Here is a 12,956-nt window from a genome sequence, read left to right as displayed (position 1 = left end):
TCATATAAGAGGTCTGTTTACCAATAGCCTCACAGGGCTCACATTTTGTTTTCTATATGTATGAAGATGAAAGACAGGGCAAAAACTGGGAAGAACAGCTAAATGCACTTGACATCCTCACCTAGCCTCATGAAAGACAACATCGAAATAATGTACATGTCAGTAGAATGCAGGCTTAGTATGGAAATCCTTCCAAGATTTGCATCTTCAGGCATAACACCAGAAAAAAAATGTCATTTTCAGATTTTCTCCTGCACCTAGGCAAAAGGCAGAAGACAGGTGCGTGTAGTAGCCAGGTGTCGGCTGTTTAGTGCTGTAGTGATATCTGATGTCCTGGAATTTCCCAAGCAATGGCAAGTGTGAGTGGGAAGATGTATATTCCAGGGAATGTATCACTAATCATTGTAATGATTGAGACCACTCTAGGGGTGATGGGGAAATGATTTATTGCACTTGCTAATTGCAGTGGCTGGATTAAAAATGGAAAACTCTCCTCCTGTGACACAGTCCTGACCTGTCAGAGCACCTGTCCTTTACATTTGAATTAATCATGGCACTTACTTTTGTAACTCAGCTGGGAATCTCCCGGAGAGCATCAATATGGAAGACAATATCTAGGATATCTTATATGTCTTTGTTCTCTACATTATGGAGTTCTTCTCCCCACCCCTCATCATCAATTTGGTGTCTTTCATCCTATTAATTACCTCTCCATCAACACAGAGCAAGTAAATGCAAACAAACAAACAAACCTTCTTTAGGGATCCCAGGCCAGGTTCGAGAGCTCTAATCTCTTTCCTTTATCCTGTATGTTGCCAGTTTTGTAGCTCAGTTTCTGCTGGTATTGCCTGCCTGTCCAGCTGTCACAGCACTTGAACACCTGCAATCACTGCTGCTGCATATCCTGCTGTACACTCTGTTATCTTGATTCTAATTAATCAAACTCAGACAGGCATTGGAGAGGATTCTCCATCATACAAAATGCTAATGAGAGGAGGGACTTCTTAAACCTACTGCAAGACCTCAGAAAGACTGTTTTGCTCCTATAGGAGAAACAATGGGAATCAAATCTGGAATCCACATTTCTTCCCTTCTCTGTTCTATTTCTCAAACAAATATTTCCAACTATTAGATATGCCAGTAGCAGGTCCTCTGTAAACACTAAAGACAGCAATAGAATCTGAAACTTTCTGTTATTTTTCTTCAGAAAGACATGATGAGAGGAAGCATATAGGGCTCATTTATAGATCTGACCTCAGGACAATTCCATTTTGCAGCAAATTTTAAGGTTTCAAATATGCTGCTGTTTTCCTTCCATGTTGGAACAAAAACCAAAACACTGTTTTTGCAAAAATAGAAGTATGTGTGGTACTGGCCTGGGATGCAGGAAATCCTGATTCAAGTTCCTGCTGTACCTGATACACAGCAGAGATTTTCATTAAAGGTCACTCCAAAACCTGGGTCTCCCATATTCCAAGCCAGTAACCTAACCTAACCACCCATGTATGATTATAGTGTGTGGCTGGGAGTGTGTGCCCTGAACCTAAAACAACCTTCCTGACAAAAGTTTAATGGAAACAGATACATCTTCACAAAACATTTGCATTCTGATGAAACAACATGTTTCACTGAAATTTCATTTATGTGAATATGTTCCAAACAGCTCTACCCATTTATGTGAATTAGCTGCTCTGAAATGTGTAGGTTAAATCTAATTTGAGTTTCTCTTATTTTATATTTTTAATGGCTTAAGTCTTAAGTTGATTACCCACTTGGGGAATGTGATTTAGGTAGCAGTAGATAGACTGACTTGAATGATTTTTTTAGAAAGTCCCTCTTTGCATTGAATTGATTGACCTTGTTGTGAACATATCGCTGTGCTGTCAGGAACTTGTTACTGATTGTGTGCTATGAGCAGCCGTGAGCTATTTTTAGTAGCATACAGCTTCTGATGCTGTATATTCACATGCAGTTTCACACATAACATAAAAAGAAAAGGAGTACTTGTGGCACCTTAGAGACTAACAAATTTATTTGAGCACAAGCTTTCGTGAGCTACAGCTCACATGGGGAAATAGTTTCACTTTGTGTAATGACCCGTCCACTCCCAGTCTTTATTCAAGCCTAAGTTAATTGTATCCAGTTTGCAAATTAATTCCAATTCAGCAGTCTCTCGTTGGAGTCTGTTTTTAAAGTTTTTTTGTTGAAGAATTGCCACCTTTAGGTCTGTAATCGAGTGACCAGAGAGACTGAAGTGTTCTCCGACTGGTTTTTGGATGTTATAATTCTTGACGTCTGATTTGTGTCCATTGATTCTTTTACGTAGAGACTGTCCAGTTTGGCCAATGTACATGGCAGAGGGGCATTGAAAATTGGCCAAACTGGACAGTCTCTATGTAAAAGAATCAATGGATAGAATTAACTTAGGCTTGAATAAAGTCTGGGAGTGGATGGGTCATTACACAAAGTAAAACTATTTCCCCATGTTTATTCCTCCCCCCATCCCCTCCCCCTCGCTGTTCCTCAGATGTTCTTGTTGTCAACTGCTGGAAATGGCCCACCTTGATTATCACTACAAAAGGTTTTCTCTTCCCCACCCCCCCGCTCTCCTGCTGGTAATAGCTCACCTTACCTGATCATTCTCCTTACAGTGTGTATGGTAACACCCATTGTTTCATGTTCTCTGTGTATATAAATCTCCCCACTGTATTTTCCACTGAATGCATCTGATGAAGTGAGCTGTAGCTCACGAAAGCTTATGCTCAAATAAATTGGTTAGTCTCTAAGGTGCCACAAGTCCTCCTTTTCTTTTTGCGGATACAGACTAACACGGCTGCTACTCTGAAACACATAACCAGTTCTAGTGACTATGTTATGTGCTGGTGCTCAAATACATTATTCAGCAAAAGTTTCCCATTTTAATCGATTATGTGATTTGATGATTCAGTTTTAAGGTATTTGACCAGCTCTAATATTTGTAGGCTACATATTGTGTGCAGGAAACTACGTGGCTGCTGTATGGGGATTTGGGTGCCTTTTTCCCAGTCTCAGGTCTGTTATTGACTAGGCGTATGGCCTTGGGGAAATCACTTTGCCCCCCATGTGCCTTTGATGCTTTGACACCTGGCCACAGCTCCTCTTCTAACTTTAGATGTCTTTTGGAATAAACCCTGATGCTTCTTCCTCCCCTCTGGTCTTTGGAGAGCTGGGGTCTACTGCCCCCCGCCCCAAGTTCTACTGAGAGAATAGACCCACTGAAAGGGATATTTGGGGGAAGGAACAAAGCCCTGGTCTAGAGCTAGTAAAAAAAAAAATTAAAAGCCCATTTTTCCATTGGGAAAAGCAGATTTAATTAACATAGGAACATACTGATTTCATCAATAATTTTGATGAATATTTATTGGTATATTTCACTTTCATATGTTTGACATTATATAATAGTTAAAACAAAATGCTTCAACGAGGCTGTTCCAAAGTTTCTGAAATGAAATATATCAGAATTTTCATTTTTTGGAAAACTTGGAAATTTCAACTTTTTGTTCCAGTTTGGGATGAAATGAAATTTTGAAATGTCAGAATGTCCCATCGAACAGAAATTCTGTTTATCTCTCACGTCAGGGCTGTTGTATTAATCTTGGCGGACTAGTGGGTCCAGAGTCAAAGACGTTAACAGGACTCTGTCACTGTGCACCATTAAATAGATTTAAACAGGGCTCTGGGGTTGGTATACAAAGCCCTCAGCCTGCTTAGTTCCATGGCAAATGCACCAGTACAAATTTTTAAACCTTTTTATTGAAGATACAGAAAAGCAAAAAGTTAAAAAAGCATTTGAAACAAAAAGTAATAAATAAACTTTCATTTTAGCTATATCACTAGTTCCCTTTCTCTTTGTCTGTAGAGACTCTTTAGAAGAAAATAAAACTTAATAGGTAGTATGAAAGATGGTATTAACTGTTCTTTTGGGGGAAAAAAGAAAAAGTTAGTTGAGATAAGCTGGAGCTGTTGTTGCTGTCGTTGCTGTTGCTGAAGTCTGATCCAGTTTCCTAGAAGGCAAAACAAAACACACAAGGGGAGAGAAAAGAAAAGCAAAGACAGAAAATGCAGCATTTGTCCCTTGTCTTACTTGCAGCCTTGTTGCTGGAAAACAGAGGCACAGCACATGGTCCTGTTCGCCACAGTCGCACAATTAGCCACAGTCTTTGGCTGATATTGGGAGTTAGCTCGACAACTTGAGCAGTCACCACGGAACACCAATTTCTCTGGCTGGCCACAGATCTATTTTGACTGGGTGCTGCAAGAAGAATTACCCCCTGCAAATAAAATGTGCACTTCATTGTGCAATAGGCAAGGACCCTTGTCCTATATGACACGTTTAGATCTCAATAAGGCAGCAGTGACACTGCACTCCAAGCTTGCTCTCCAAGCCTCAGGCTCCCCACAAATCCTAGTCTCTCCCCCTCTCCACACTCAGTCTCAGCCTCCTTGCCCAGCCAGTTTTCATCCCCCTCTCCTGCCCCTAATCCTTGTCCCCAGTCTCCTTGCCCAGCCAGTCCCAGTTTCCCCTCTCAGCTATTCATCCTGTCTGTCTCTTCCCTGACCCTACCACTGGCTCTCAGTCCTGTCTCCCTTCCTGGGTGCCTCATCCAATCTCAGTCTCTCCCCTCGCCCACTCCCCAGTTCTTGTCCCAATCTCTTTCCAAATTCTCCTTCCCTACCAGTCTCTTTAGCCAACCAGTCCCAGTCTGCGCTCCCCCTGTGGCTCCTACTCACAATTTCTTCCCCTCCGCACTCCAGCCCCGGCCTGCCCCTGACTCCTTGTCCCAGTCTACTTCTTTCCCTTCCACCCAGTCCAGCTTTGGTACCCGCTGCATTGTAAGCACATAGCTCGCACCCCTACATTGCCAATGCCCCAGCAGGGGGGTTGCTGAGAGCCCAGGCTTCCTGTTCTCAGTGCCCATATCTCCTTCCTACACCCTGGCCCAAAGCAGCCATTACAGGGAACGTCCTTCAGAGTCCCCATAGCTCTGGGCTGGAGGGAGCATTCTCAGTTGGTCTGCGGGGATGGTGCATGGTCAGCTCTAGAAGCCATGAGAGGTTCACTCAGGTTCATCGTTGACAGATTCTTCTGAAATTTAGCTGTTAAATTCTAGTAATTCTCTATGGAGCAACGTGCAAGCTGATTTTTCAGAGGTTTATAACTTGGGCGGGTTTTTCCAGCGACAGCAAAAGGCACATCCTTAGCACACAGGCTACCTCACTGCTAAATCTCACATATCTGCTTCAAAGCAGGGGACACTAGACATTTCAAAGAAATGATTGCCAGAATATTTTTACAATGGGAAAAGCAATACAATTTCCCCTAGTCTCATTCTTGGACACAGCTGAACCATTTTGGCCAAGATGTTTCAGATACATTTCGCTCGAGGCAGATACTTGGAAGGGAACATTTCTGCCTAAATGGTTAAAAGTTAGCAAAAGTACAAGCAACTGAAAACAGGGTTTTATAATGAGAAGTGTCAGGCAACCTTAATAACAGGCTGTGCTACTAGCTCCACCTATAATAAAAGGTAGGGCAAAAGGTGGAGGGAAGAAGTGTAGCTGGCCAACTGTATTCAGCCTTTTGGAAGAGAATATGCAAATACTCTACGTGTGAGTAAGATGTAGACTGAGGAATTAAATCCTTCCAAAATTTGCATCCTCAGGAACAATGCCAGAAAGTATCATGTTCAGGTATTTTCCTGCTCCTAGATAAAAGGCAGAAGGACAGTGTCAACTAGCTATCAGTGAATTGGTGCTGCCATGAAACCTGTAGAAAGGAAGTACGCATTGGTGAATGTGAGAAGGAAGATGTTGACTCCACTTCTAATAATCACTCTAATTGTTTTAGCGATTGAAATCATTGTTGGATTGTGGGAAATCTGTTTATTGCAGTGATTAATTGTATTGACTGGATCAGAAGGAGGAAGCTCTCCCCCTGTGACATGATCCTTGTCTCTCTGAGTATATTGAGATTTCTCTTGTATGTGATGATGATATCGTACATCCACTCTCTCTTGTCTCCAGAGAGAGAGAAGTTTGGTCATACAAATAAAATGCTCACTTTCCTATGGACGTATTTAACCATTGCTAGTCTCTGGTTTGCCACGTGGCTCAGCGTCTTTTACTTTGTGAATACTGCTAACTTCTCCAAACCACTCTTCCTGCAAATGAAGCTGAGAATCTCTGGGATGGTTCCATGGCTGCTTGTGGGGCCAGTGCTGGTCTCCTCTGTCACCTCGCTCCCTTACATCTCGGTTGATCATAGCCATTATCACTGCAAATCAATTTGGAATCTATCAGAGAACATCACTCTCAGAGACATTAATGGGGTTGTGACAGAACTCCATATACAGCTTTTGTATTTGTTGGGATGTTTCTTTCCCCTTATTATATTTTTGGTGTCATCCATCCTGCTGCTGATCTGTCTGAGGAGACACACCAGGCAGATGAGATGTAATGCCTACAGCTTCATGGATCCCAGGACAGATGCTCATGTAAATACCATTCAGGCTCTGCTCTCCCTCCTTGTCCTCTATGTTTCTGGTTTTGAATCTGTGGTCCTGATGACATTGCCTATCTGTCTAGCTGGTAGCCTCTGGACACCTTCAATCTCTTTACTGATTACTGGTTGCTGGATATTCTTTACTGGTTGCTGGATATTCTTCAGTGCACTCCATTATCTTGATTCTAATGAATTCTAAACTGAAACTGGCATCAGTGAGGAATCTTCACTGTACAAAATGCTGTCTGAAAGAAGGGACCTCTTAAACCATATCAGAAGATCACAGATGTAGATCACCCCCGTAGGAGACAGTTGGAGTCAATACTTGTTTCTCTACACTGCTTTCCCTTCTCCATCCTACTGCTGAATAAATAAATATTTTACTGGAGTAGCTACTATGGCCCCTGTGCCCTTGAAATATCTATGAGATAGAAAAGAAATGTGAAATTCTCTAATCATTCTTTTCTCCTTCCATGATCACAAGTGGAGTCCACCATCACAAGAGGAATCCATTACAGCTTGGAGTTCTAGCTCAACAGGAGTCCTGTCCATGACTACAGTTCCAAGGTCCTATATTACTACAAACAGTTAATAATAGGGCTATAGACTGGTTGCTTACAGATAGCCATCTTTATTGTTAATAAGAGTCTCAGAGATTGTTACTTGAAGGACCAGTGGGAATGAATTGAAAGGAGGCTACACACCCTGAAGTTCAGGGGAGATTAGGTGACAAACTATGAACTTTTTTCAGAGTGATAGCCATGTTAGTCTGTATCAGCAAAAAAACCAAGGAGCACTTGTGGTACCTTAGAGACTAACACATTTATTTGGGCATAAGCTTATGTGGGCTAAAACCCACTTCATCGGATGCATGCAGTAGAGAATACAGTAGGAAGATATATATACACAGAGAACATGAAAAAATGGGTGTTGCCATACCAACTGTAACGAGACCAATTAATTAAGGTGGGCTATTATCAGCGGGAGAAAAAAACCTTTTGTAGTGATATGATAATCAGGGTAGCCCATTTCAAACAGTTGACAAGAAGGTGTGAGTAACAGTAGGGGAAAAATTTTCATGGGGAAATAGTTTTTACTTTGTGTCATTTACTTTGGGTCATTACGCAAAGTAAAAGCTATTTCCCCATGCTATTTTCCCCCTACTGTTCCTCACACCTTCTTGTCAACTGTTTGGCACGGGCCATCCTGATTATCATATCACTACAAAAGGTTTTGTTTTTCCTGCTGATAATAGCCCACCTTAATTGATTGGTCTCATTACAGTTGGTATGGCAACACCCATTTTTTCATGCTCTCTGTGTATATATATCTTCCTACTGTATTTTCCACTGCATGCATCCGATGAAGTGGGTTTTAGCCCACATAAGCTTATGCCCAAATAAATTTGTTAAACTATGGACTGTGCATATTACTGGAACAATCTTCCGTGCTCCTTACATCTCTGGCAGTTATGATGGGCTTGAATTGGAGAGGAGTGGTGAGAGATGATGGGGAAGCAAACCTGCACGCTTCATTGAACCTGGTATCGAATACCATTACTTTGCAGCAGGATCAAACAACAAAATAAAGTTTAGAATAATATGAAATCCAGCTAGGGCAAGATATACTTGGCCTTTTACATGCACACTGTACACTCTTCAGGGTGAGCGGTTAGCTGAAAGTAATAGCGAGGACAGAGATTTTTCACTCTGCTAATTGTCATTGAATACTATAACAAAATTGGAAATTGAGCTGGGTGTGCATGCATTTTGATGATAAATCCATGTCCGAGGCTTAAGAAGTAAGTAATTGATTAAAGTTACTCTCCCAGATAGTAATTTATTTTATACTTTTAGTGGCTTATTATCTGTAGGTTGATTGCCTAGGTTGTGAATGTGGTGTAAGTAGATATAGACAGGCGGACTTTTTAATGGTTTTCTTCAAAATCTCCCTCTTTTATTTGAATTGATTGAATGAATTATGATCCTATCAAAGTATATGCCAGTACGGTGACAACATATTGCTTGCTGTAAGCAGCTCTGAACTAGCTGGCTATTCAAATACACGTTTTCATACTCTGCCACCACTAGTTTGTTTAATATTGTTCATACAAAGACATAATTTTTAAAAGTTGCCATGTTTCATTGAGTGATTTAGGATTCAATTAAATGTTTAAGGTATGTGACAAGTTGCAATATACATATGCTGTGTGTAAGAAATAGTTTTGACTGGAAACCAACTGATCTAGATCTAGTCTGCATTCTAGTTCGTTGTCTTGCTTTGTTTTACAAAATTGAGTATCATTACCCACATTTTGTTGAGAAGGAAGTTGTGGTCCATGTTAACATTAGTTTCCCCCTTGGAAAATATGGCTAATGCTACTTAACCTCCTTTATAAAATGCTCTGCTACCTCTGGGTGAAAAGCACTTTGTGAAATGCTAAATACGTTGATATGCTTTTAGTTTTTTCTTACACTCATTTTGAAGGAGCTTTAGATTTTTTTTAATATTTGGGGACTCATATATGATGCTATTATGTAAACATTCAAATGGCCTCCTAACTGAGTTTTTGGAAGTGGATTGAACTATCACGCTGCAGAGTGTAATATCACATTATAAAAGACGAGTTTCTAGTGTTTTCGGTTGCTAAAATATAACCTCAAAAATATAAATTGATCGCAACTAGGTACATCTGCACTGCAGCTGGAGGTGTCATTTCTGGCTTGGGTAGACATACACACACTAGGTTTGATTGAGCTAGTGGGCTAAAATATAGAAGTGTAACCCTGGTGGCACAGGATAGCTGGCTAAGTATGTACCTAGGGTCTTTGGCAGGATTGTACTCAGGTGGCTAGCCCAGGCTGCTGTCTGCACTGCCACAGGTTCACAGCTACATTTAGCTCACTAGCTTGATCAAAGCGGGTGCAACTATGTCTACCCGAGCTGGAAATTACACCTCCAACTCCAGTGTTAACTTGTCCTAGTGTTGTCTGCAGAAACAATACCTCTGAGGAAGGTGTTAATTGCTTGTTTACATCACAATAGAATTTAATTATAAAGTCTACTTATGTTAATCTAGATTAACTATTTCATTGCTGTTCATGTTAGCAGAAAAATTAAGTTAGGATGTAATGGCAATATTTGCACATGGGGCTGCGGAGTAGCTAGTGGCTGGCTGGGTTTCCAGGCTTCAGAACTGAGGATTTTTAAACTTTCTCCTCCTCTTATTTAAAGTCACCTCCACCTTGCCAAAAACGATGGACCAAAGAGTTGTATCACCACCACCCAATGACTTAGTGCCAAAGAACTTCCCATCTCTTTCTATGTGCCAAATACCTCAACTATCCCCTATCCACCCATCAAAATCTCTAGTTCCACTTCCCCATTTATTTCTGTGGAAGGAATTTAATGTCAACATTAGTAAACACAAGGGGATTCCATATTAGATTAAATTAGATGGGACTGGGGGTGGGAAAATGGGGGGAGATTACTCCATAAATCCATGATTCTTGCCACATTAGTTATGTCTAAGGCACTGCATAGGCTAACAGGCCCTGGCCTATTGCACTATGCTGCACACATATACCTCACTACGGACCTCATTGCCCTCATTGCAGCACCCAGCCAAAGAGAGATCGGTCTTCCTCTCTCCAAAATACAGAGCAACTCCATTGAGGCTGTTTCAGATTTTGGACAGATGAAGATTCCGTATGTGATATTATTCCCCGGCACCAGGCTGAGGATTGGAGAATTCACATGGTGGTAGAACCCCTGGCTGGCCCCTGCTCTGTCCTCTTTGCATTACTCCGAAGATATCCTCCCCTACTAAAGCCTTCATGGCAGTTATAATGGTTCAGTGATAATTGTTAGCCATTCAGGGTAATAGAAATGGACAGGAAATAGATATATTCGAAAGGTATATACATTAAAATGTGGTTAGACAGAATACTTTTTCTCTCTTCAACTTTTCCTTTGTTCCCTTTACTGTATTATATTTTTTTCAGTCTATTTTTTGCCAGATTAAACTTTGTGTTTTCTTATTACAATGGTGTGAACAAAACTTGCCGAGAACTTTTCAGAGACACAGATCACCAGCTACCCTACTTGAAAGCAATGAGAGCTGTGAGCACTCAGCCACTTAAAAATCAGGCCAAGAACTTTTCTGTTTCATATTCTACTTCTGCTTAGTTATTCCTCCCTTTCAGCTTTCCCCCTTATTCCCCCACATAACTATATGCAACTCTTCATCTTATCCCCAAAGTTAGTTCTTTTCTTTCCCAGCTGTTCCCCATGGAGCTCTAATTTTTATTTTTTCTCTCCTGAGTTGGGATGAGGGAGCATCCTTCTCTCTCTCTTCCCCCTACCTCTGCCCTTGCACATCCTCCACATTCACAGACTTTCTCCAACATTTCCCCTCTCCCACAGTATAAGGTACATTCAGAACCATAGCCACAGAGGTCTCACCTCTCACTCTAAGTAGGAATATCAATGGTAGGGTAAACCATGGTGAGTAGCAGCTGACCATCTGTCCACCAACCTGTCGAAGAAAATATGTAGATACCAGATGTGTGAGTAGGATGTGGATTCCAGAATTAAACCATTCTGAGATTTGCATCCCAAATATGAGCACTGGCAAAATGCTTCCCATGGTCACTTTCAGATCATAGTTAAAAGGCAGGCAGGCTGTGCATGCAGCTAGCTGAATACCAACTGACCCCAGAGGAGATTTATTCTGGAACTCTGCAAGTGGCAGGCAGTGGTGACTGAGAGTAGAAAAATTTTGCCTCTGTTTAGCATTCCACTAATTATTTTAATAATTTTGGTCATTGGAGGGTTTGTTGGAAATGGATTTATTGCAGTCATTAATTGCCTTGACTGGATCAAAAGTAGAAAAATCTCTTCCTCTGATATGATCCTGATCCCTCTGAACACATCAAGATTTGTGTTGCAGGGGACGTTAACAGCACATATCCACAGTCTCTACTTTCCAAATATACTCAAACTGGCTCCTCTGTATACAGCATCTGTTATCCTACGGATGTTTGTAAACCATGACAGTCTCTGGTTTGCCACCTGCCTCAGCGTCTTGTACTGCATGAAGATCATCAGTTTCACCCAACTGCTCTTACTGTGAATGAAGCAGAGAATCTATGGGATGGTTCCATGGCTGCTCCTGGGGTCGGTGCTGGTTTCTTCTGTCACCTCTACCCCATTGTTGTGGACTCTGTGTGCAATTCAGCTCTGTAACTCAATAGGGGATCATCTAGAGAACAACTCTGTGACAGACATTAATTGGCATAGCCCAGATCTCTTTTTTTTCTGTACATTGTAGGGGATTTCTTTCCTCTTACAATATCTTTGGTGTCTTCAATCCTTTTAATTACTTCTCTATGGAGTCACACCAAGAAGATGCAACAAAATATAACCAGCTTCAGGGATCCCAAGACAGGTGCTTATATAAATGCCATAAAAGCATTGATCTCTTTCCTTATCCTCTATGTTTCCAGTTTTGCTGCTCAAACTCTATTATTACTGCTTAACAAGGTAGATAACTACATCTGGACTTTTGAAATCTGTGCAATAATGGTTGCTGCATATGCTTCGGTACACTCCATTATCTTGATTTTAATTAATTCCAAACTAAAAGTGAGGATTCTCCAATGTACATAGTGCCATCTGAGAAAAGAGACTTCTTAAACCATATCATGAGACCCCAGAGAGATGCCATCCCTCCTGAAATAGAACTGGAATCAAGCCTGATCCCTCTTTTCTCAACATTTATTCTCTTTTCCATCCTATCCTTCAATTAAAAATGATTTCCCTCTTTTAGGTATTAATATGACTGGCACTCTTTACAACCTCAGAATATTGGCAGAGATTCAAATTTTATTTCCATCACTTTTCTCCATAAGCACATCACAAGAGGAATCCTTTTGAATTGGTCATCCATGTGGGGACAAATCATCTCTGTAAGCACAAAGAAGAGTATTTGAGCTTGTGGTTTCTAAAGACCGGTGGGAATAAATGGAAAGGAAGCCAAACATTAACATTCTGGGCAGCTTAAGTGACAAAGCATGGACAGGATGCAGTGTGGGCACAATCTTCCAGTTTAGTGGCGTTTGAATCAGACAATAAAACTATATGCACAGCTGAAGGTGGGGGAAGAAAAGCACAGTCAAAACTTACACAGGGATCAGTGAATCTGGCATCAAACGTCATCTCATTGCTGCAAGACCTGAGACCAAAGAAAGATTAGATTTGGTGGAAACGCCTGTATTCATACATAACTGTCTCAGTATGTACACAGGATGTGTTTCCCAGCTTGATGATTCAGCTAAAAGTAATACAATGGAGAAAACTAGGCATGTGAAAATGTGCAGTTGAATTGTGTTTGTAGATAATAACCTGAACAGCG

The 12,956-nt window shown here is 41.1% G+C and overlaps 3 protein-coding genes across 3 annotated transcripts in view; all 3 read left to right on the top strand.

Moving 5' to 3' along the window:
* The window catches only part of TENM4 (teneurin transmembrane protein 4), a 2,219,108-nt gene that overhangs the window by 211,352 nt on the left and 1,994,800 nt on the right, over nucleotides 1–12,956 (top strand). The window lies entirely within an intron of this gene.
* LOC141981075 (taste receptor type 2 member 7-like) lies at nucleotides 5,848–6,740 on the top strand. Its single transcript, XM_074942880.1, is given in 2 exon segments — nucleotides 5,848–5,905; nucleotides 5,908–6,740. Coding segments are annotated over 2 exon segments (891 nt in total).
* On the top strand, nucleotides 10,065–12,211 carry LOC141981074 (taste receptor type 2 member 40-like). Its single transcript, XM_074942879.1, is given in 3 exon segments — nucleotides 10,065–10,249; nucleotides 11,336–11,853; nucleotides 11,856–12,211. Coding segments are annotated over 3 exon segments (1,059 nt in total).

The sequence above is a fragment of the Natator depressus genome, chromosome 1, assembly GCF_965152275.1.
Source record: "Natator depressus isolate rNatDep1 chromosome 1, rNatDep2.hap1, whole genome shotgun sequence".
Taxonomy (NCBI): domain Eukaryota; kingdom Metazoa; phylum Chordata; order Testudines; family Cheloniidae; genus Natator; species Natator depressus.
This window is presented reverse-complemented; position numbering and strand designations above follow the sequence as displayed.